Source organism: Vespula pensylvanica, chromosome 1, assembly GCF_014466175.1.
Source record: "Vespula pensylvanica isolate Volc-1 chromosome 1, ASM1446617v1, whole genome shotgun sequence".
In the NCBI taxonomy this organism is placed as follows: Eukaryota; Metazoa; Arthropoda; class Insecta; order Hymenoptera; family Vespidae; genus Vespula; species Vespula pensylvanica.
This window is the reverse complement of record NC_057685.1, coordinates 9561748-9588739: the sequence shown is the minus strand read 5'-3', so window position 1 is coordinate 9588739 and position 26992 is coordinate 9561748. Positions and strand designations below refer to the sequence as shown.

General features: G+C 35.7%; 1 protein-coding gene across 8 annotated transcripts in view; it reads left to right on the top strand.

Moving 5' to 3' along the window:
* Positions 1-26992, top strand: part of LOC122632890 (RNA-binding protein Musashi homolog Rbp6) — a 583922-nt gene that overhangs the window by 537188 nt on the left and 19742 nt on the right. For all 8 annotated transcript variants that reach the window (XR_006327969.1, XM_043820192.1, XM_043820201.1 and 5 more), the window contains 4 exons: positions 10792-10874; positions 11553-11637; positions 18245-18277; positions 19228-19311. Coding sequence is in view for 7 of the 8 variants with exons in the window: in XM_043820192.1 (XP_043676127.1) it covers positions 10792-10874; positions 11553-11637; positions 18245-18277; positions 19228-19311 (285 nt within the window). In the remaining variant the exon portion in view is untranslated. The remainder of the gene's footprint in view (positions 1-10791; positions 10875-11552; positions 11638-18244; positions 18278-19227; positions 19312-26992) is intronic.

Below are 26992 nucleotides of genomic sequence, written 5' to 3'. Positions count from 1 at the left end.
CAAGGCGGTACAATGACGGAAAGAAGAAAATTCCGAGAAGATGCTCAGGAATATTTGCCGAGTCCCCTTCATCTATTTCCTATCTTTATTCTCAAGGATTTGATCGATTAAAGTCTGACCTTTCTTTCCGAAGCTTGATGGCTATTTCGAAGATAGAGAAAAAGAGTTAGTACCAAATTACGTAAAATCTTTATTAAAGGAGACACTTCATCTTCCCAAGTCCCAGAGCGACCGACTTTCTTTCTCCGACTTCTTTTGTTATTGAGGAAAAAGAAAAGAAAATTTCAGACTCTAGCAAGAAAATTATCTGAGAGTTTAACTTATAGATAAGACTTATTTATAATTTTCTTAGAGAGAAGCCAACGTAGTTCCCTTTTACTCCTGTGTATTATGTAAACGTTCTGATAAAGCGAACTTCTCTTTCTTCCTTTCCTTTTATCACACGTGTACGACAATTAAATGTATTTTATATGTATTCTTGCGAGCATATCCAAACGCTCTACTTACTTTTTGAGGTATAATAATAAATTATCATAATTTCGTAAACAACAGTTTATATAGGATATTTATATATAAAAAGACACTTTTGTTCTAATTCCTTGGACATCATCTGATAAATACGATACACGGACACAATTTCGAAACGACTTGCGATGCCGAATGAGAATCGAAATGGAGTCAGGCTGAGATCTTTTCTTTCTTCATTTAAAAAGAAACAGAAAGACAAAGTAAAAGAGAAAACGGCTGGCTCACTCACAGAAACGATGGATACCTCTAATAAAGAGGGATTCCGTTCAATTATATCTTATGGCATCGTCGCCGCCAGTAATGGCAGCAACTGCTGAATAACGGGTCTACGTTGTTCACAATATTTCGCGTAAAGGGATATATCAGTTAGATGAAATGAAAGGGAGGAAGTGGAAATGTCGATTCGATAAGAGAAGTAAGACGAATATTCGCTCGCCAGATCGATAAATCTCGATAAGCAGACGAAACTTTTTCCTTCGTCCTCCTATCGTTTCGATTTAAAAGCACGAAGATGTGTTATTAAGAACGTTTGAAGGAAGAAGAGTAAAACGAGAATAAGGGTAGTTTCTTTGTTGATTAGTATCTTGATTCTTGCTGTGACTTCCTCTTGTGTTCGATTGACAGGAAGAACTCCTCTTTAAGCAAAAGTATATGCTCGTGTTAATAATGAGCCGGATATTAAGCAAGCACGTAATTAATCGTTGACATGTAATTAATCATTTTTCGTTCCGTGCTTCATCGAGCGTTTGCTCGCGCAAAGCCGATTATAAGCATTAAAGGGATATTGTTTTATAAAGAAATTCTCTTTCGTGATTACAAAGGATCTATCTTGGCACGGTGTCTGGGGTTTTGTTCTTAAGTTTTAGTCTCTTTGATGTTACTGAGATTGCTTGGTTTCTCATTAGGGATTCAGAATTATTGTATTTCTCTAACTTTGAATATAGAAACGTCTTGTGCTTTTAATTAATTAACCAGTGAATCGGATTCACAATAATCAATACACATACATACGAACGCATACATACAAATACCAAACGTAGATAGAAAATATAGGTCATTCTACAAAAATAGGAATTATTTAATAAAAATAGTATTTTTATCCACATTCCTAATAATATATTTAATGCATTGTAACTGACTTATGTGATGTTATTCATATAACATGTGATGTTATTGTTTCAAAAGTAGTTGGACACTTAATTAAATCATAAATATGTATTTATGATTTTATGATATTAATCAATATCAAAATAATTGTCGATTCTGTTATTTTGAAAATAAATTAACTGTTATTATTGAATAAATAACCCCGAAACTAGGATTTTAATAAAAGTTACATGGCATTGAATAGGTATACAAGACTTAAATACAATTAAACAGATAAATCTAATATTACTTTAAATAAATCTAACATCACAAATTATATATGAACATCAATCTTAACAAAATAATTAAAAATTTTTAATTTGAAAACAAAGAACAGATTAAAGCCTTAAAAAAATAATCAACATTTATTGTTTTGGCACCATTTTCTAATGGCGTTGACTAAAAAAAAGAAGCTAATTATAATTTGTATAACAATAAGATAGAGTAATAATTATCAAGAGCCAATATAAAATATCTCTTAAATACAAACATATCTTCTTTTTAATATACATTTATCAATCCTGCAGAAAATTGAGAACAGAGGGCTGAGAATTTCGCAGTTATAAATTAAAAAAATCTCTTTTGAATTATATACAGATTTAAATAGTTGAAGAAAATTTGAAATATATATAATTTATATTAAATGAAAGTTATTAAACATAATAAACTTTTAAGATAACACTTATCAAAATACTGAAAAGTTGTATGGCCTAATATGTACTTACCAAGAAATCACACAAGACGGAATGAACAAAAATGGCGGCTCGTCGCCAAACTTATGACGCGCACTAACTTCACTTCAAACTCATTCATTCAGTCCAAGTGACTATTTCACTGAAATCGTATATGGCATTGCAATGCAAATAATTTTAACGTCAGGGAGCTGACAATTAAAACTTAGAAGAAAGTTTAATGACGTTAGTTATTAATAAAATAAAATTTAATAAAATAAATAAAATTATTGTTGATATTAGTGACTAACGTAAATTAATTGCAATACGTAAAATGTGTATATAATTTTAAAACTATTTTGTAATGGCGTATTATAAGTTAAATTCTGGATTTACGACAGAGAACTGAAAATTTGTTATTTATAAAATAATATATTATATTGCCCGTTTTTCTATATTTATTCACATTCCGACAGTTATTATTTTTCTTTGTATCGGAAATATAATCTACTTTAATATTAATTAAAGTATGAAACATTAAAAGTGATAAGAAATATTTATTTTTGTAAAATCACCTATATACATATAAGAATAGTTTAAAATAAAATGACGTTCAGAATACGTTTGAGAGTTTTTTCTCTCACCTCATTTGATCATTAGTAAAGATATATTGGAGTTTTGACGTCAGGTGGATGAATTCATATAGCGGCAGCGTAGTTTGCAGCACAGTTTCGCCTAATCTTCGTACAACCCGTTTCACTCTGTCTCTCTCTCTCTCTCTCTCTCTCTCTCTCTCTCTCTCTCTCTCTCACTGCTTCCTGACGACTTAAGTACCTCAATTTGGTTCGTTCGTTTAATCTCCTTCACGAAGGAAGCAAGACGAGGAAGAAACGTTAGCGGAGGAGACTCGAAGGATAGAGGGTGGCGAGACTGTAAGAGAAGAGAAACCGGCGAACGCTGCCAACACGAAGCTGCATGCTAAGCGAAACGCCAGTCGCGTTAAAATGCACTTTGCAATTCCGTGTATCTCCGGTAATGTCTGACAAGCGTTTTACAAAAAGGGCCTAATTTAGCTCGAGAAACTTACACCTAATTAAGTGAGATCAATTAACGTCTTCTGGAGAAGCCATTGCGTCTTGTGCTTCGAGCCACGAGATTATACTCGACTGTTTTCTTATCGATGCTTCAATAAAAACGTCGAAACTTCAAGAATTTCTCAACGAAGCTTTATTTGTCATCGTTAACTATTAGAAATAATAGATTCTCGTATTAACTTTATCGTAGATACAATGTCCTCTCTGCTGTTTTACATTTTACGCACTTAATTTTTCATTCGTCATTAGAAAAGAAAAAGTAAAATGATATTTGAAAATATTTCATTTATCAAATTTTCTTCATTTATTCTCCCATACATTTCAATACATTTTACTCGATCTAATATCTATAACAATGAATTCTCATTCTCAATAAATTAATTCACTTGGAAGGTTTGCTGCTGATCGATGTTCGTAGAAGTAATACATTCACATATAAGAGTTTTAGGACAGCCATTAGAAAATGATGGCGCACCGAGGGTCCGAACGCATGAGAATCACCGCGGAATCTCAATACCGTGGTTAGCATCGTAAATCAACAAGTTGATATCTATTACTTGATCTGGCTGATACTGCATGGACCGTTATGGTGCCATTGGCGTACCGATTATAGCAATACGAAATTTAGTTTCTATATTTCGAACATGAAATACGACTACGGGAATCACTGAGATATTTCAAATATCAATTATCTTGACATTTATTACCAACCTATTGGTAATTCAAGTATTTTTAAAAATTATTTAAAAGTTTTATTTCTGAAATAAATGTGAACTTTTAAAAGATCCGATCGAATAAGATATTTAATTTTAACTCACTAAAAAAGTCTTTCAGGCTTCGACATTTAATTCGTTAGGTAGCGCTATGGCAAAGTATGGTTCGACCAAACGCGAGATTAACTAGGACGTATTCCGACGTGCTATCGTTTCGAAAGTTCGTACCGGATTCGGGAGTACGTCCGTTCCGGTAATCCGGCCGCGAATCGCGATTTCGCAGGTGGCAAAGCGAGCGCTGAGCACGCCGGAAACTCACCGAGAAGAGGGGTGGATCTGCGATATTAGCACAGCCGCTCGTTAACGCGCTAATCTCGCGCATTTAATGCCCAACCAATCAGCGAGCTTAACGACGTTCGCGTATATCGAGAAGCGAAAATCTCATCCCTTTTCCTCTCGATACTTGGCATATCGAATGATAAGATCTAAACTTTCAACCACTCTATATATATATATAGACAATATATGCAGTGTGTCCCAGAATAACTGGGAAATATTTTAATAATGGCTTTAGCACATCAAAAAAGTAAAAAAATTTATATAAATATATATCCTGTTTGACTTTGTCTTCGATTTTTACTTGTGAAATTATTTAAAATTCATCTTTTACAGAACGTCCATTGACAGTGTTGAAACTCTTCAATGTGAAAGAATTGAATAAAGTTTTCAGAAAGTCCAAGGAACATCTGGACATACGAAAAGAATAATACAGTTATTGATAAAATGTCTGCGGGCTTGTATTCAGATGCGAGGTCGTTTCTAACATAGTAAGCAGATAGACTTTGTTGAAAGTCAAATCCGTTATAATTCAAAAACAAAGTCAAATAAGACATATATTCAAAAGAATTTATGTTATCGTATCCTTTTTTATTATTAAAGTTAACCCCAAAATATTTCCCATTTATTCTGGGATACTCAGTATATATCTGATCTATCTATCTTTCTCTTTCTCCAATTACGAGTCTTCTTCAAGAAAACGCACGTATGTTCGCAAAGCAGAGCCGATGGTTATCACGATTCCAACACCCAACGCCTTGATCACTGTTTCAGAAACTTGAATTATCATCGTTCCTGCCAAGAGGGTGATTAGGTTCACGCTGAGAGAGTCGGGACAAGTTGTAAATTAGTTTCGCGTGGAGTTGATTATTGCCAGAGCGCATTCGGTAATTGGGTTTCAAGATGTGCTATGCAGTTCATTGATTATTATAAATTTATAATACTTGCAATATAATATGGATAGTCGTGTAAATTAACACCGCACTTAGAATATTTAGTTTAGTTATTGTCTCTGCATTCACGATATCGATGAAAATTCGTAATCATCATTGCGCTTCTTTGAAATTGGCTACGTTTCCGCTTTCGGGTGTGATTGCAACAGTGACGCCATTAGAAGCAAATGAGTCCATGGGACTGGTTGGAAGCATGATCGAGCGGAAACTAAGAGTGACGAGTGAGTCAGAAAAAGTAAAAGAGAGAGAAAGAGAGAGAGAGAAAGAAAGAAAGTAAGAAAGAAAGAACGGAGGTCTAAGCCGTATCCATTTACAAGTTTCAAATCGTTCTGCCAGCGTGCCTTTTGAGAAGAACCTTTTACTACTCTCAATGCACGGTAAAATTCTGAAACGCGCTTACCAGCCGCCTGGCTTTTAAACGTTAACATGCTCGCTTGGTACAATGGCGGGGTCGCATTATACTCGAGAGTTAGAGGGACGTAGTAGAGAAAAGAGAAAGAGAGAAAGAGACCAAGGGGTCGACAGTGAGGGTCGAGACCAGAGAAAGATGGAAAAAGTTAAAGGTCGAAGATGGCGTCGACGCGCGCGAACGAAGCGAAAGAAGCTACCCCTCTCCCTCTCACAACCCCTTCTCCCTTTTTTCTCTTCTCCATAGTCGGCTGCTACACTTCGGATTGTCGAGAGATGCATTTTACCTACGGCATCTGGTATTTAGTCGCACGATCGATCGGGAAACAATGGAGTCGAGCTCCTCTTTAATTTCTTATCGCATTACGCCTTTCACTAGTGGATCCTTTATTTATCGTTCCTTTATAAAACGATGCATTTCGGCACAAAAGGATAGCGTAAGTAGTAAAAGTGACAAAGAGTACAAAGACGCATCGTAATGCATAAATTTATTGTGACTCCGTGCCGTTACGATCGTTTATGGATCATTTAAGAGTCTTTTGGCGTTACGACGATGGTAGGACGAAAGACTCGTCCAATATCTCAGGGTGTTTTTTATTGAAATGAAAATATCTGGGATTCGACAAGGCGTTCAACAGCTGAGCACGCACTTTTTCTTATTAGTCGTTGCACGAAAAACGATCGTCCAGCACTATCTGCCTCTTTTTTCTTTTTTCTATAGAGCATTGTGTGAAAATGAGCTTTTTCGCATAGTCATACCATATGAATAAATTACCTTATAAAAATTCGAATTCGACAGGCACACTTCTTCTTGGTAAACTTTATTGATATTCCTTTGGATCCCTGACCACATCTCTCCAATCTTTTCTCTTTCTTATGCCTTCTTGGTTATACTTTCTCATTTTCGAGACTATAAAAGGATTCTTCGAGATCGTGGAACAGATATGGTAAATTGATAATTTCTTTCTTTTGTACGTTATACCTCGTCAAAGTTATAACATTGTCGTAAATTTTGAAAGTCTTCTTATGAGAAAAAAGAAAAGTTCGAAAATACGTTGTTCAATTAAAAGGCATGTTATATCGGGATAAGAAACTCCATGCTTGGAAATTCCATAGCTCGAGCTTAGATCTAGACTATATAAGGTGCTTGGTAGACTTCAGCGCGGGAAGTAGTTAAACGTTACCGGTGTCAGAGCATGGCCTTTGTACGGGGCGAGTGCTTGTGCTCTACGGAGTTAGCTGACTGGCGGAGTACTATAAATTACATAAATGAAGTAAGCCCCTTCCTCGTTCAAATGGACGTCTTGCCAAGTTTATAACTTAATCACCAGCGCTTCCCATAGTATAGGAGACGTTCGGGTGGTTGAAGAAAAGCGCAAAACGGAGAAAGCAGAAGAAGGATAGGAATGAGTAAGACTAGGCAATGAGTGCGAGGAAAGGAAGAACCGAAAGTGGCAACTTGAAGAATGATCTTGATTGTCAAATAATTCAAACAGTCCAATGTCCTTTGTTCAAAAAATCTACTTTCTTGTGAAAGGTCAAGGCAAACGTTTAAACGAGCATATATAAAACTTGACGAGAACTGATGATTCCTTTTAAAAATTAAGAATTAAAATACGGTTTTTCTTTTGCGAACTGTAGTTTCTCTTTTTTCTGTTTCTTGCTTTAAGTAACATAGTTTTAACGGACAATAACCATCGCAAAGATTGACTATTTCTTATCTGTTAGCATTTGAATATTGCTAACCATTGGATGATATCTTTTATTACGTCGCCTATCATAATTTGGCAGACGTAAAACAAATAGAATTTGACTGAAATGGGATTCGAACTTGGGCCCCTTCATTTCGGGTATAGTACTCAAATTATTTCCTTTATATCTATGTACATTTATTTCTATTAATAAGATCAAAGAAAAAGATACTCATAATTCTACAAAAAGATATAAAACTAATAACAATTAGACGAAAGTATATTACCAACTAATGGCACTGTATTATTACAATATTATTAATATTACAATATTATTTACGATATTAAATATATAGAAAAAGCAGATAGAAATAAAAATTCTACAATGTCTCTAATAGTGGAGAAAAGTATTTATCTATATACATCAAAGTACTAAATATGATAAAGTATTAGGTCATTTTTATATTATAATCATTTGAAATATTTACTATTACTAGTACTTTTTGATATCTTTACTACAATTATTCTTAATTTCTATAAAGATTAACTTAATATTTAATATGTAATATTTAAACACTGTGATTTATGAATATATTACTATTATATCTGGATTTTGATATCAATTTAATTAAATTTGTTAGAGTTATATAATTGTAAATGTTCTGTATTTGTTAAATTTCTGTTTAGCTTTTCGATATTGTTAACTATTTCCAGAATGTTTAAGTTTCTGCCGTTGGATAAGTCCGTGTCGTCGTTGTCTATGAAGCATTTCTGAAGTTTCAATTAATACACTTTGCTGAATTTATATTTAATAGTTGACGTTTGTTTATCTATGTTAAGAAGATCTAAATTTTTTGTCAATATGTCTTATTAGAGTTACATTTATTCGATCTGATGGATAAATAGATTTCGGTATATTTAGTAATGCTCTGTGATTACTGCCATAATCTAATGTATTTAAAATCCCTTGTCCATATAAATTGTGAAATTTGAGTCTATTAGACGAGTGTTCACATAAAGATTTTTCTTTGGAAAAAATGAAACTATAAAAATCAATTTTCTAGGGTATTTTATTTTCAATATAGCAATGTTACAGTTGTTTTCCCCTTTTATTGTTAGTAAAATTAATTGAATTGTTTTTGACGTTTAAATCATCAAGTAATAAGAAATAATTTTTGGCATATTGAAGATGCAGAGCTTCGAATAAGATTTTTAATTTTGGTAGGAATTTTATTTTACCAATATCAGCTGAAATATGTCACGAGATAAAGCTTTCCATTATTTTGAATATTAATTTCTATTATCGATTTTTTGAGATTGATGCAGTTTTTGGATGGATTTTTTTTAGATGGATTTCTATTTGATATTCTTTTTAATCAACGAATATTTTTTTTAATTGCTTTTCCGCCACTTTGTTCACTGTTATTTCTTATCATATTATAATTTTTAAGTATATGTTTTGGGATTAGTTTCGTTTCGCACAAAAATATGAAGTCCGATTTATTAATTTCAATGCAATCCAGAAGTAATGTTCTTCTCTAGTTTGTTATAATAAAATTGATATTAATGGAAATAATTTTTATTTTCTCAATTTTATTGGTGATATATTTTGATGATCGCTATTTTGTTTAGTCGTTTCGCAAAGCGAAAACTTCCGCTATGAGATTTATTTTCTCGAAATTACTGGTTATTTCGTTCACGAATGTTACGATTTGTTTGTTTTTTCTAAGATGTTTTAAAGTCTTATAATAATATATCACGTTGAATCTCTTCTGAATTTAGTAAATAGTAGATATTTTTTGTTACTGTTTGTGATATGTGGCAAAATGCGCGAGATTTTGTTTACCGACTACAACTGCACCAAATGATTTGCCTGCTACGGCTATGTTGTTAATACTGTTTATTTTTTTTAAGTTTTTTGGTATGTAATTACCCTTGTTCTCATAGCTTTTTATTTCATTTCTTTAAGCTTTAGACATTCTTTATATGAAGCGGATCGAGGTTTTTACACGTTTGTGTAATACAGAGTTGCATTGCTGCTGTCGTGCGATGCAAAGAGTATTATCCTGGATTGTGTTTACTGTTGCATCTATATTTCAGATTGCAGTTTGTTGTCACTTGTTTCAACCTTCCGCATTATACACTATTTTTTTGTGGATTTTTTTTTCACGTTATAACGTTTTTCGATTATAATCGAATGTTAGAAAATTTTCATTTCTTTAAAATTATTTATTTTACTATCTGCAGTTAATTGCATTATATAAATATATTTTCTGATATTGATTTGTTTGTGTAGAATTTTATAACTATAGCAAACTTTAGGGCTTCTGTATTTAGTCTGTTAAATTCAGCCAGAATTTTTCTCAAGTTAAAATCATCTCTCTTAAATTTTGTAATATCGGTAGCTCTTTCTATTCTAGGAGCGTACATAAAGTATTCAATGTTATTTCTTTTGAATCATTCGCAAATCTGTTTATATTTCTCTAAGTTTCCTGCATGTAAAAGGTCTTTATTCGTATTGATTTTTTCTTAACCGAACAATTTTTTATATTATTTGTTTTAAGAGTGTCTGTAGTTAATTTGTATGATTTATTATATATATTAAAAGACGGTAATTTAACAAATTTTACTTCGGTATTTTCTTCATCCGTACTTGTATCTTTCGAATTTATTATCCTTTTCGTAGTTTTTAAAAGTTTGATCCTTTTTAATTAGAGTCGACTGAGTCGACGATTTTAGAAATTGTACATTTAACCATTAAACTACACAAGAATCCAGAATCTTCTCCATTCCTTCGTTAAGATGCCTATAATTTTTGCTGAAGTTTCCTATATTAAGGAAACGTTAACTTCTGCTTATCTTGAGTCACATATTACATGTGTATTCGTATAATTCGTACTTCAGGAATAACTCGAGTTTGAATTATTAGCTGTGAGAGAAGCACGGCACAATGGAGTTGAGATTAAAATCGCCCGTAGAGCAATGCAAAGTTTTTAATAACCGTTGATACTTGATTAAGTTACGACTTTTGGCTGATTTCCGTCTTGCTACACATTTCTTCTTCTCTACTTGTACGTCTACGCGAGCGAAATAGATTTTCTGGGGAATAACTTGAATTTTTTTTATCAAATCAATGACACTTTAATGTAAGTCCCTTGTTGATTGTTAAGCTTGATTGTTTAACGAGTAACATTATATTTTCTCATTATATATACTTTTATTTATCAATGGGCTATATTTTTCTGTTTCAGGCTTTGGCTTCGTCACATTTCAAAGCGAGGACGTAGTAGACAAAGTCTGCGAGATCCATTTCCACGAGATCAACAACAAAATGGTGAGTCGCCGGTCTGGCAACAAAGCTTCGTTCGTCGTTGGCCGAAGAGTATACTCTTTTCTCCTCAACCAACATACCTGCGCAGGTGGCATTAAACGGTATTTACTTTCCTCTTTTCGTCGACGGATACGTCGTCGGACGGAATTAATTTTTCGTATAATCGAGAAGGACCTCGCTGGTTCTATTTGCATTTGACGCTCACGCAGAAGAACAAGAGCGCAAGCTGAATTAGATCAAACGCGAACGAAGACGATAAGAGCTTTCCAGAAACATACTCTATCATAGTAGATTTTCTGATGGACATTTTCATTTATTCGTCCCGATTCTAGAACGATAATGAGAATGATTGATGCCACCTGAGCGGACCGAGGAGTACCATATTCAAGTAGGAATGGAACTTTTTCGATTCAAAGATTAATTAAGATATGAAGAAAATTGTTTTGATGTTTCATTTTCATAAATATTAAAATCTACATCCGTGCCATATATATGATCTGCATAAATACTTATAAAAAAACATTTATTCCTAGGTAATTTAACAGTCTACATTTTCATAGAGTTACATTCTTACTTGATCTATAGCAACAATTAATACTTATATAACAGTAGTAATAGTAGCAGTAGCGTCGAGAGAAATAACAGGAGAAAAGAAGATTAAATAAGGATGGAACTTTTAAGGTCGAATGCAAGAAAGCACAGCCGAAGGAAGTGATGCTCCCGGCGAACCTGGCGAAGACCCGAGCGGCCGGCAGAGGCGCATACGGTGAGTTGGTGATGGTCGCGACACCCACTCCCACCACCTATCGTTACGCGCCGTATCCCCTCCCGACGGGTACAGCGGCAACAGCAGCCGCGGCAGCCGCACACGCTGCCGCGGCAGCTACCGCTGGGACTCCCCACCACCACTTGCTGACGCCGATTGTCGCTACCGCCGCACCGAGCGCACCCGCTACCTACCAATACGCAGCTGGAGCTGCGACACCAGCCGCAGCCGCAGCCGCATCCACCGCTGCGGCGGTTTACGACGTGAAGCGAGCACTCGCCGCAGCGGCTGCCGCGGCCGCTGCTGCCTCCTACAGGCCTCATCCGGTTGCCGCAGCAGCCGCGTCGCGTGCGGCTACTTTGACTTATTCCATGAGCGACCTTTTGGGCGTGCAGGGCCTCGACATGGGCGCCGTATACCATCCTATACCAACCATTGGTCTATGACCAACAATTCTTACGCCCCTTTCGCGGCCTCAGTGAATTTGCTGTTATTCAAGGGCGATACAACATCTTTTTTCACGATCGTTTGTCGCGCTCTCTCACTCGCAGTGGACTCTATTTATAAGATAATTCTTTTTCTGACACTTTTTGCTTTTCCCTCTTTTTCGTCAGTCGAGTCTAAATTTGTTATGTCGGTCGTTTTTCGCATACGAAATATTCTAGTATGCGTGTAGTTTTTATTACTGTTTATATACGTTTATTTGATATTTCAAAGTTTAGAAAGTATTGCAAGTTTTTGATACACTTTCCGTGTGGTTATGGTTTTATTACTTAAATCTCCAGTTACTTAAAACTTTTCATTAATTATTTACTTGTGTAATCAAATCTTACCTATATTATATACATTTTGTTAAAATCTGTATGTAACCTAAATGTTATGATAACGATGGTCATTGATAGAGCATTAAAGGATCTGTCGGTAGAACAAGGGAGTCCCTTTCTAGTTTGAGTCATAAATATACGTATGTTTAGAAGAATACGTATTAACGTTTTATTGACGAAATCAATTTGATTATATAGATAGTATTTCAATATATGAATAAAGAATACACATTTTAAACAATTTTTCAACCTTCTATTACTTTCCATTGCAAAAATATTGCCTCCGAAATATTATCATTCATTTTTTGTAAATAGACACCTGTTCGTAATAGTATTTACGACGACCACTTGAGTGGGTTGCATAGACTCCAGAAATTTATACGTTACTGTGTCGATTCTTTAGTCAAAATATATTTTTGTCGTTACATCAATGCATTTTATTTACTTTTGAGAATTTTTATTTATTTTCGTTAACTGGAAATCGTAAAGCTTCCAAACAAAAACCATTTTTTTATTTTCTCGTTGTATTAATAATAATTATTTAACAATTTATAATAAACAATTGTTTAGAAATAGTTTTTATATAATAATTAATTTCATATAACTGCCATCGCTGAATCCATATGTGTGTGTTTGTGTGTTTATGTATATATATATATACATATACATACGTATATATTCCATGATTTGTTGTAAATAATTTATTATAAGTAAATTCTTACAAATTAACATCATTTAATCCATTCTTAATAAACAAAATTATACTTTTTCCTAGATAGGATATCAGATAGAACATTTCCACCTAAAGTTAGGTGGAAAGGGAAGTTTTCTTACCAAAGGGAGATCCTCTGTGTATTATTAATGACCACATAGATATATGATCCGCGTTTCGATGCACTTATTTCGTATGGATCGTTATTCACGTCCAAAGTATCGGGTACGTATCTTTAATAGAATAGGATTTTAGTCCACTGCGGAAGTTAATGCATTTTATTTATTAATCGGATACGTCCGTTATTGTTACGTTACTTCGTATACATTCCTCACAAATATCGTTGCCTTTGTTTTCGCAGGCAAAAAGAAGATTTATCGAAAGTAATAATATACTGTATATCCACGATTCATCTTCGAAAGAATCAGTGTAGCGCTAGGTATCGTTGACATATCGGAAAGTGCAATATCGTAGTTTAGAAAGAAACAATACAATCGTTCGCTCCCCTCGTTTCGTATATCGGGGCAGGAAATTCTCGCGTGAGCTGTTCGAGAAATTCAGTTCGGTAAAACTGTGATCTTAGTGCAAGGTTAATGAAAAAAAAAGGATAACTCGTAGCTAAAGTTTGTAGATTTCGACTTGACGTAACTTGATGATCAACCATGGGGCCTCATTTTCAAGTAGCCAAAGAGTAAAGTAGTTAGCAACGAGACAAATACAACGCGAAAGACTGGTAGTGATTTTCTAGTTGATTAGTAATTCAGAGGTAGGACAATAAAAGAAAGTGTTCAAATTTCTAGGAAATAGACGAGAGTTCGTTTCGATAGACAACGTTCGATAGTACGTGGCCAAAGTCGTATTTCCTCTAAGGGAATTTCCTTTCCTTTCCGTTGACTCCGTAATAAGATCAAACTCGATTTGATTCAACGACTTTCCGGAAATCAATGTAACACCCTTATTTGCGTTCGTTTTAACCTTCGCGAATGATTTTCATGCGATCTTCAGTCGAGAGTCTTACCGCATTATTTATTTATAATTTATCCTTCACGATAAGATAATCGTATCAACAAAATTTATCGGCCTGTAGACTGAAAATTTGTTCGTTTTCTTTTCTCTTTTCTCTTTACTTACAAGAAAAAATAAAGAAAGTAGTGCGGAAAAGAAAGGATAATTTCTTTTCGCGAAAGTATATTTAAAGTGTCGAATGTCAATTCACAGTAGATCCTAGCGTTGCGCATCGAATGATGATCGAGAGCAGGTCGGTAATTATATAAAGAAATGGCTTATATATTTTCGAGGACAGAAAAAAGAAACTGATCGCTTTCGAAAGCGATGGCGCCCACTGTCGAGACCGACGCTCCACGATCGTTTTCAACGAATATATACATTCCCAGGTAGCGGCACGCCAGTGTGTTACATCGGCAACTCAAAAGGCGAAAAGCTTTTTAAAAATGTTGTGTTTTATCGCGAAAAATCGATATGGCGAAAGGCGAATAGCACATTGATAGCCCTCGGCAAATGGTGGTCGATAATAAGCACTTCTCATTCGTCGCGCCTTTCAAAATATTTTTCGCAATAACTTCATGAAATTTCATAATATTAAAAATGAGGAAAAGAGTAAAAAGTAAAGAAGGAAAGAAAAAAAGAAAGAAAGAAAGAAAGAAAGGAAGAAAAAAAACTGGAATAGCCAGGACGTATTCCTTACGACGTACGAGAATTCGAGAAGAAAAGCCGCGGGGTCCGAACTATCCGCTGGTATATGTATCAAAAAGGATCACGTAAAACTTATACACATATATGCGGATAGATCACATATATATATACATAAATATATACTTGTACACATACGTACCTAAATCCATTCTAGATAACGGCAAACTATATACGTATTATATTGTTTTGTATTTACCTATTTGGTAACGCCATAGTATTTGATATTAATATCGATATATTTTGTGAGAGCCGCATTACACCTTATAGTTTTTTGTAATAGACCTTACAGTTATACATATCGAAGTATATCTTCTATATCTATATATACATATTATCTACATATATATATATACATACCTATACATATCTAGGTAACTAGGTAAACATTTGTGTTGTTACAGACCTTAGTTTTATTACCGAGAGACTAGGCGATCTAGGTTGGATTAGTTAGAGCGAATAATTTTTTGGCGAATTACTATACTATGTATACGTTCCTACCGTTGAGACTACTAGTGAACTACTAGCTTTTTTCAGGAGCCACTATAATATCGTTAGATTAGAATATACTCTAGGTACTTCTTCGTGGAAGATCACGCATCCTTCGTCTGCGAGCGTTTCTCAAAACGCAAACAACTTGATCGTACGTACATACCAAGCCATCTCGAACGGAAATAAGATCGAACAATTCTGTTGTTATGTCCTTACGCTGCTTCTACGAGTTTCCTTGTCTCTTATCGCACGCTCGTATAATACCTCGGTCACGTTTGATGTTCGCCGTTCGAGAAGGACCAATTATTACGGGAAGCAAGAAATGAGAAACGTATGTACATCTTCCACCGAGAATACATATTGCCAGCGGCTTTAATGAGACCTATTACATTGTACCTCTACTTAACAAGCTACGTTACATAGCCAAGTAATATTATACCTCTCTATAGGATATACACACTAAATATATATCTTACGTATACGTGTCTATACCTATATCCTAGACCTTTACCGACTCGACACTCTGTACTCTTAATCCTTACATCCTTTATTCCCATACCTGTACCTTACATCCTCGAAACTTTTGCTTCGCAGCTACATGCTGCCTCAACTACTGTCCTACTCCAACTTCTTCCTGTATTTGGTCTTATCTCTTTCAACCCCCCTATTATACACATTACACAGTAATTAACAGTTCTAAACTATTTAGCATCATTTACCTTAATAATAATGCGTGAGACGTGTGTCCTAGAAAGTACGTACTTTGCCTGAGAGGCGCAACACTGTCAGTTTCGTAAGTAGACCAGATTTTAACATGCGGTTTCATTTCTGTTCACTCTGTAATGCTTTTTGGGCCGGATTTTGGTTTTGTCCTGAATATATGACGTAAACGTCCAATGGAGGAGGTGTGGTGCCTCGCATTAATGGTGAAGCATAACACTATCGATCAAAGCGTTTTTTTTTCCTCTGTCACAGACGTTTCGATAAAAAATTTTCTTTCTCGAGACAACCGTTTGGACGGGTCTATCTCAAAGGAAAGTCGTCTATGACCTTGCAAAACAAACTCGATGAATTTCATGTTATTACAAAAGCTATCGACGAAGAAATATCGAATGTTAATTAATCGACTACTGGTAATCTCGAGCGTAGTGCGTATTATTCGCACTTCGAATCTTTGAGAAAGCGAGAGCGAGAGAGAGAGACTATTAATGTTAATATCGTACATAAACGTCTGCTCTATGTGGAATCGTTTTGTTGCATCTGAGAAAGTACACGTATATGTATATATAATATATTACTTGAGAAATATATACGTTGCGGTGTAAGAATTGCACATATTTATGTATAATATGCATAAATCTATATTTCAATATTATATATAAATATATATATATAATTTATATATATATAATAAATATATATAATATATTAATACGTCAATATATATATACATCTATCTATCTAATATAATATTTGAAAAATTCCGGTGGTAATCAAATAAATGCGAGAGTAACGCTCGAATAGTTAATTTACGCTAAACTTATTGTTGTTCGATTAATTTAAAAAAAAAAGAAAAATACAAAAAAAATAAAAAACGAATCAAAGAAAAGACGATGTCGAGAGAAAAAGAAAAAAATTGAGCGCTTGACGCAATCAAAACCAGCCCGGTAGAGAGACTTTAGGTACGGAAAAAGTCACTAATACTATTAATATGTATCAGTGTATCTTAATGGCTAGAATAAACGCTCTTATACTTTTCCATCTGCGTATATTGTGAGAGCAACGTCGATATGAACACTAGAATAGTAAATTAGTAGTGTAGTATTGTGGTCGGTGTTTTTTTTAAATATTGTATCGTCAATATAAATGTGGTAGTGGCGTCGGCAATAAGTCGCACATCATGTGGCTGACAGGATCGATGATTCACAAAACTGATTCGTTTGGATCTAAGAAAACGAATGACGGTTCGACCGTTCGTCCGCCATAAATGCTTGACCAATTGCCGACACTTAGTCGATATCTAATAAGCTATATAGTCAGCCTAGCAAATATTACTTAACGGTAACTGATTAACTAATACCTTAAAGGCTACAATAACCATAGATCATAGGAGGGTTTATTTTGTCGTAGATTGAAAATACCTCGGCCGCGCGTAGTTACTAGTACCTTGTTCTACAATTTAGTCGCGCTATATAGACAATGCGATATACATATATACATAGTCAGAGTCTTAGTTGTGTGGTCTTTGAATTAGTATCAAATTATGAAATTTCATGGATGCATTTTCTCTTTCCCCTTTCTTTTTCTTCTTCTACTTTTTCACTATTCTTTCACTTATTCTATTCTCTATTTATCTCTTTCTTCTTATCTCTACTATCTAACCTAGAAGAGCTTCTAATCCTTTTTCACACATAATTTTTTTTTTCTAACCACTCTTATCGTTTGATGAACCTAGTCATCCGTTATTCTCGAACCATTTATTCCGACGAATTTCTGCAACGCTTCGCTTTAATACTTGACTTATATCCATGTACATATTTTAAGTGTCTATGCATACCTTTGCCTGCTCGGAGAAAAATATTGAATAGACAACGGAATGCTCGTAAAATACGTAAGATGGAAGTGGATTGAATGAAACGTATCAAACGAACTTCCACTTTCGATGAATATCATTAAATTCGGTTATTTCGGTCAAGTCAATATTTTTTTTCCCACGTGGTTGCAGAAATTTCGATCGTTAAGTCGAAGAGACGTTGTACTAAAAAAAATTGGAAACAAGTCGAAGGGAAAAGAATGACTAAATGAAACACATCAAATACACTTAATAATTTCGTTCCGATATTATAATCGACTTTGTTTTCTCTTATAGATTTTATGTGGTCCGTGGGAGCTATACCAGAAGGTGAGTATAAAATATAGAAGAATACTTAGTTAATTTTATGCTCGTAGGTAGTTAACCATAAAGTTCGTTAAATTTACCGAGCGTAGACATTCGTTCATTTTACTAAGTAATTCATAAATACTCCATTGATACCTACGCTTTATAACAAATAATATAATCGGAATATTTTCGATAAAAGTATCAGTGATTTGAATACATTTTTAACGTATTAAAAATATTCTATTCGATTAAATATCTCTTTATTCTAGATTCTGAAAATATGTGCCTACGTATGGATATTGTAACTTTAGCAAGATGTTTAGTAACCTTTATACTGTTCAGATATTCGATACAAAAAGTAGGAGAATAGATATTATATTTCTATCGCGTAGGTCTTCATATCAGACACTTTGAATATGATAAAGAGAAGAATACGTCGTAAACGTCAGTAAAATGTGGATGAACGACGATGACACTCCATGCATGTTTCAATATCTACTGGATATGTATCGGGTATCACGTTTCAACTGGGCGGACGCTTTCCATTTGCATGCATACGTCGATATGCATTCACGATGATTGAATGATTGCGTACGTAACCATCGAATCGTACTAGAATCGTAAAAGGAAAAAAAAATGTTATTAATATAGGTACCTATCTGGCGCGCGCGTTAAGCATTGTAATGGAACGATCGAATAATAAATCAATGTTCATCGATCCGGCCTACATTTTCATTAAAACGTCTTCGATAATGTGAATGGCAACGTTGTTGCAGGCGTATTTGAAAGATACATTTTTTATTACACATCGTAGACAATAGAGCATAAACTTTTGTAGAAAGGTAGAAAAATGGAGAACGCTTTTAACGTGACCTCTTTGCCGAATCTCTCCAAGAGACCAAGTAAAGAAACTTTAGGCAAGTATGAAAAAAGGACAGAAGTTTAAGAAAAATTGATTTTTCTGTTCGCAGGTTTCTCAGCAGCGGCGTACGCGGCATACGCGGCAAGCCGCGGCTATTCTGGGTACCCTAGTTTCGGACTACCTTACCCAACAGGTAACCACCTTAGCCTTAACCACCTTAACCACCATAATGCGACTCACATCGCGCCTCTGAACCTGAACTTGAACCTCATACAGGCGCAGCCCGCACCACACCACAATCCGCCTACTCCCACACCACTCTTTTACCATCCTAATTTGGACCTCTACAACGCCATGCCTCTGTGAACTAATTTATTTAATAATGATTCGAGCTATGCGCACACTAATCCATCGCTACAAACTAACCGTGCTATCGTCATCACCCATACCCATCGTGCCGGGAGCCTTGTACACGGATCTAGGGCCAAGTACGAACGTTGTTTCTCTTTCTCTCTTTCTCTCTCTCTCTCTCTCTCTCTCTCTATCTATCTATCTATCTATCTATCTATCTATCTATCTATCTCGCTTTCCCATTATCTAATCTCGAAGAAACCTAGCTACTTTCCAACGAGTGCGAAGAGAAATGTACGTCAGCGCACGTACCTGTGAAAGTGCTCGCTGGTATTTTCGAACCAACTTGCTAGCTCGCTAGTGTGTTTTACTTCTTCTTTTTCGTTCTCCGAAAGCAAAAGATCGTTGGAAATAGATCTTACCAGACGCAACCAAGCCCTCGAGATATAGAGTATATAGAGATTTACGAGAAAGATGGCTGAAGCTCTTGACAAGTATCTTCGCCATTTAAAAATCGTTTTAGCTTTTCGATCTTTACGACGATATCCTATCCTGAGATAGAAAAAAGAAAAACAAACCGAGGCTCAACGACCCGTGATATCACAAAAATATTTTATTCTCGTTTTAGCTAATAAAAATGAACATGAAAAATAAAAGAATCAAGATTTCTCTTGGCAAAGAAGAAAGAGAGAGAAGCACAGTATGTGCATCAAAATCGCCAATATATGTCGTCCAATATCCATTCGTTTAATTAGATTCTGGACGCGATAGATTAGGAATGAAATCGTTGTTGTTGTTTAAAAATGAATGAAATGACTATAACGACGTCGTTCTGGGTTGGACTTCTTCGTGAAAAGATTTTACATGTTACAGGGTCACTTTAGTCGGTACCTACTCCTACGATATTACGACGATGCACTGTTTTTGCATGGAAGTATCTTGTTTATGATGGCGATACCCAGAAACGAATGGGAATGTGTACAAATCACTAGGAATTATATAATGCGTTGATAATTATCGATGAAAGTGCGAGGAGACAGTTCGAGATCACTTTTTAGAAGCTAGTTCATAAAAATAAGAATGTTTTATTATTCTAATTGCTACCTTGGAACAACAAGAAAATGAACAACAAAATTATCACGCCCAATAGACCTTCGCGATAATGAAGTACTCGTAGAATCTCCGAACGTAGAATTTAAAAAGACACGATGGATTTCGAAGCGTGCTAACACAATGATTCTCCTAGGGAAAGTAATTATTTTCATAAGTAATTCGAGATCCGATAGATTCATTTTCGAATAACAAATACGAATACTCCGATTGCCCCCATTTAAAAACACGTAACTATTTTGTTCTATATAACTCCTAATGAAAGATTTTTATTTTTATTCTGATACTCGAAAAAGGGACGAACCAACGCGTGAAAACTGATTTTTAGTACAATAATGAGTTTAAAGCCACGTCAAAATTATCAGACCGTCGTTGAAAGTTTCACAAGTATTACTGAAATTGATTTCGCTCAAGTTAGGCTGGAGTCTCGGGGCAGATAATGAGATCGATCGCAATTTAAAATTAATTACGTGGACGCAGAATAGAGTAAAATGACATTGTTAATATCCAGTAGGAGTTAACGAGTGCAGGTTATAGGAAAAGAGTGGGGGAGAGAGAGAGAGAGAGAGAGAGAGAGAGAGAGACAGAGACAGAGATAGAAAAATCGATCAATAAAGAGAACGAGAGAGAAAGAGTATCGATTGCCAACGATAGGCGGGAGAAAGATGCGTTTTTTCTATCTCTTTCTCTCTCTCTTTTATACACACACACACACCCACATAGTGTGTGTGCACGCTTGGTGATTAATAGGAAATGTTTGATAAAAGTATGCGTCTCTATCTCGATATCAGGGACGATCAAAATCGAAGTATGCTGATTGCGAGCGCTAGTCGACAGATTTTTTTCGGGGTCAAGTGCTCTTCGAGGCCTCGATTCAAACTCAAAATGAAAATGCTGAAACATCTCGTCAGAAGGAGCCCTGAAATAGAATCGTCACTACGACTGTACTCGACGTTAAAATTGCCGTCGATCGGCCCCTTTTCGATTCGATCGTCGACTTCGTCAAGGCTTGGCTACGAAACTTTCGAATTATCGCGAGGGGAAAGCATCCTGCGTGCCTACTGGAAATTCGCAATTTTATTCCCCTTTTTCCTATGTTTGCGTTCAATCGTTTTTTCCCCCATTCTTTTTTTCTTCTTTCTTTCGTGATATTATTTATGATCATTTCAATGACTAGAAGTTCGACAAATCGAAGTTCATTTTGCATACGTATTATATTTCTTTTTGATATAATTTTCATTACATCAGGTATTTTTTATAAATGCAAACATCTAGGGAAAAATAGAAAGAGAATAAAATAATAAAACTATGTACGTGGTTGGCTCCTCGAACGTTAATATCACTGAAGCTTCTTCCAATCCACCAACCTCGTAGCACTTTTTTTTATGCGCTACTCGGCCGTTGCCTTTCCAGCTACTGTGCACACGTTTGTCTTCTCTTTTTCTTCGTCTGATCAATTTTGTTTGTTCTTTTTCTTTCTCTCATTTTCTCTCTCTCTCTCTCTCTCTCTCTCTCTCTCTCTCTCTCTATCTCTCTATCTCTTTATTTCTCTCTCTCTCTTTCTTTCTTTTCTTCTTATTCGTTTCTTTTCCTTTATTTTTCCGTTCCCATCCTTCTTTTCGTTTCACTCACCAGTACCTTTCTTTGTTCTACGCGTGAGTTTCTCGAAAAGACGAGTTATCTGAAAGTTTGGTTGCCTTTGAGACTTCATATCCCGTACTTCTTCCAAGCTGAACGACGCGTAACTATCGTTCCCTGTATTTTGAGCATGCTGTAAAAAAAGTAATAACAAGTAACAACGACTGTGCCGGATAAACTGCGATCGATGTGCCGTCGTAGTCATTTCTTGTATATATCCAGAGATTTCTCATGCGAGTTTTATCCGAGAAAAAGGAAAGTACGATATCTTTGCGTTCTTTGTTTCATTATCGAAGCATTACTTGTCCAAATTCGTCCTATCCCGATAAGTCGGGAGTTGTTTATTTCAAGAAGGATTTCATTTCGGCAGCTTCGACAGTGTTGCTGTTTTCCAAGCACAACAAGCTCGTCCGCCAATAGTTCCTCCGAGTGCTTCGATCGTGCACTGACAATCTTCGAAGCGCGAAGAAGGGTGGGAAAAAAACTCATAAATAATGCACAATGTTTTTCGGACGTTTGTTCTTCCTCGAAAGCCTCTTCCGTCTCCCTCCGACTCTTTTATCCAGCATCCCACACAGATAAGAACTCAACGTCATTTCACGTTCACGTGTATACGACGATTCCTTTACAATCGATTTTCCTTTCCCGGCTACAAGTTATTTAATTTATTTTAATAATTCAACTTTAAGGTAGTAACGAAATCACGTTGGCAAATTCAATATCTTACTACATATGGTTCACGAGGCATGGCCGTAGAAGGAGGATTCTGTTCGCGACGATTGATCGCTCTTTAGATAAAAACTAATCCCATTGAACTCGTCCACGAATATCTTCAAACGTCCGAAAAACATTCGTCTAGCGAGACGTTCTTTGTGTACCGCGCATAGATATCTTCGTCACAACAATGTGCTTTTAAAGCTCGGAGGAACTTGATATCAAGAGAGCACCGAAACTCGGAGTTTCTCCGGCACAATTCAACTGGCTTCGTCCAATAGCTACCGAGCTTAGGCTAGACTTTTACATAGTTAGTGTGAGAAACGAAATATAAAAGAAAGCAATGGCAAATTTACCTACCCTTGAAGCTGCACGTAGAGATTTTTTTGAACCAAGAAAAAAAAAGAAAAAGAAAAACGCAGAATAATAAAACGAAACGATCGCACGAAAAGCAATAAAAAGATGGAAACTAGGGACTTAGGGGGTTGGTGGTACTTTCAGGTGCCTTGGGACTACCACCCATAGCAGCCGGAGATACGTCACTACACGGCTACTCCGCAGAGTACAGAATCATTGCCGAGCAATGAGCTCCCGGAATGTTGAAAAGCCCTCAAACGAATCCGAGAACGACGTAGAACCATTAAAAAACGAGACTAGACTGGCTAGGAAGAAAAAAGTAAAATCGAGGGAGAAAGACAAGGATATAACGTACGAGGATACGTAGACTCTCGCGTGACTTCTGATTAAACGCGAATGCCGGTTGTATGAAGAATGTAATTGGAATAGAAAGAGAGAGTATGATACTATCTTATTTTCCTTCATGCGGTACGAGTAGCGTCTCGCAAAACACTGAAATCGCAACGAATCTATCTTCCTGAGACGATAGGGAGTTATCCACCCCAGTCGCGTTCTCTTGCAACAACTAACGAGACGCAGCTTTTCCATATACCTCTTGTGTCGGAATAATGCTGCTTGAATAGACACTGTAACGACCACAACAACGACGACGACGACGACGACGACGACGACTTCAGATGATAATTCTGATAACGAGTTTCTCCCTATCTATTTCCAAATACGGTTTTCGAAACGATATGAGCTAGTCCTTGACGCCCCTTCCGATAGTGCCAGGATCTGAGCGAGGATTCGAAAGAATCTCCTCATTTTTTAATTTCCTTGCCATCGATTCGATAAACTCGTTCACATAGTATACGTATACTACTAAAATTCCTTACTCTTGTCTAATTTTCTTGATTTTTCATACTAGCTCTTTTTATTCTTTCTCGATATACCAGAAGCAAGAAATTAAGTTCGATCGATCATAACTTTTCTAAGAAAACAAATTCGTACAATTCGTAGAGCGTGACAATGGTCGTGAAATTACCTTTTCACTCGGATGTGTCTTCTCGTATCACCGTTGCGCGTTCGATGTCCAACGACGAACGTTTATTTCTGCGTGTTTATAGAACACGTTAAAATTTATTGCCTCTCTCTATATGCGATCGGATTCACGCGAACAAAAGCGAACCGAAAGCTATCATGTTCGACATGTCTCTCGTGCTAATAAAAAGGAATCTAAAAAAAGGGAAGGAACAAAACAAAGAGAGAAAGAGAGAGAAAAGTTCGAATTGCAATCGATATAAAATGTTTTACGAAGAACTAGCCTAACCAATCGAAACCTTCTATTTTGTTTGAGACAGTCCGAGCGTACCGATATTTATTCGCGTTCTCTTTGCAAATTGAAAAGCCTGTCGGGCAAAACAATCGGCACGTTCTTGCGTGGCTCGAGAAATTAATCGGTCGATGTCGGCTCGCGGTGCTGTTTTTCAACTTTCGATGCGCGTGTTTTTACAAAACCGCTTTGTACCATATATATTTTGAGTAAAAGAACTAGAAATACGTTCGAACGAAACGGGAAAATTTCAACTTCGGCTTTTACAACGCACCCGCATTAAGAACTCAAAACGAGAAACGGTGTGGTCGCTTATCAGAAAGGATGAAGGACGATGAGTCTTGTGGGGATGATTCGAAGCATAAAAGAACTCGATGGGTGGTTGCAACCCCGAAAAGGGCTGGTGGTACGAACTTTGGTAAAAGAAGTGCACCATCGTATTTCATAGTCATTACCGTAACGTGTTACCGTGCGCGCTCGTTGCGCCATGCAATAAATCGTCGGTTTCCGTTACCATGGAATGGTGGTCTGAAAGAAAAATAGAAAAAGAGGGAAGGAAGGAAGAAGAAATGGGGTAGGATGAAGGGTGCCAAGGGTTATTGTACCTCTTCGTTGCCCCCGAGCTAGTCTCGATTCACTCTCCTTCTCTTTCTTTCTTTTTACTAACACTCGTGATCTCTCTCCATTCGTAATCTCTCGTTTTTCTTGATTATTTCCACATTCGAATTATTCATCCTTTTCTTCGTTGGTTTTATTCCTCTTCGAGTATAGTCTAGCTGGAAAATGTGCAAATTTTAACAACGCTTCCAACAAAATTTTCTTCTTACCTTAATATAATTTAAATATTTTCTATTTTATTCCATAATGGAAGTAATTTTGTCCCCCTTGGGTAGGATAATCGCGTACAGAAGCACGTTTTATACAGGTCGTGATATTTCTTTCATCTTCGAATTCACTGTCTCCGCGTACGCTATAGTTGTCAACGAACGATACGCGGTAGATATGTTGACGGAAATGCGAGTAAGAACGCAATAACATTGAACGTGTCTAGATGAAAGCGTGTCCCTCGCGATATTTCTGTACATACCATATTGTACAGCTTTTCGATGCGGAATATACGTGCCTATGATTATGAATTTTATCCTGATAGGTGAAAGGGTCAGCAATGTTTTCTTCTTTGAGAAAACTCATTTAGATCGTTGATGCGTTAATTAATGAATAAATGGCTGACGGTTCATTTTCGCACCACGGCTAATTTTCATATACGCTCGCATATGTCCATGAATATACATATACAGACTTATGTACACGCGCGCGCGCACATAAGCACGAGCCCATACACATACGCACGCGCGCCCACACACACCCACATTAATTATAAATAACAAATTGAAGATTATACATATATGTATACAATGAAGAGAATGTAAATTTAATATTGATATTGTTCATATTTGTTGAAATTGGTATGTCCTATTGATTAAACGCTATTCACTTTTACAATGATGATTCATCAAATGTGTTAAATATTTGAATAACGAGCTATAAGGTAACGCGCGACATCCGTTCTACCGTTCATGGCTATTACATTATTAAACTAGATCATAAATGATTTTTAATTCTGTTCGTGCCACTTTGCGGATATTTTCGATAATAGGTAAAATTGGCATCGTTGGAAGTGACCGTGATGTGATAAAACTTTTTAATCGATAAACAAATTTGATCGATAGAAAATCCAGAAGAAACGTGCGCTCGCGAAGATTCACGGTTTATTCAAAAATTGATAAACGCAAACGAATATATATATATATATATATATATATATATATATATACTCTGGCATAGTTACGTAAATATATTTCACCGTTTCGTTTAACACTCTTTTTTTATGGAATAATACGATTGTTCACTGAATCGTAAAATATTCTATTGTTATCTTACGCCCCGCTCGTTTTCACGGACTTTCTTCAATCGTATGGATCACGTTCTTTTTTTTTTCATTGGACTTGTTCCAATTTACATTTATTCGCCGTTTTGCTCCGATCCGTTTTTACGGTTCGTTTTTTCCTTCTTCGATGTATGCTAAAACGTCCATTTACTAGGAAGGTATATTCTTAAGGGAGAAGAGAAAAAAGAAAAGATGAATCTAGATAAATGCCAAACTACGAACAAAATTTATCACAAATATTGTACATAATGAAGATATTAATATGAAAAGTAATATAAACGAAAAGAGAAAGGGGTGTCCTATAAGCGACCAAATCACCCGTGTAAAATTATTCAAATATATCAATCACGAGTAATCGATTGTTTTGAGTACTTTTGTCTTCTGTTTTAAATACGGTCAATACAAATGCTCTTCACGTTCCGATATGTTCCCTATGAAAAT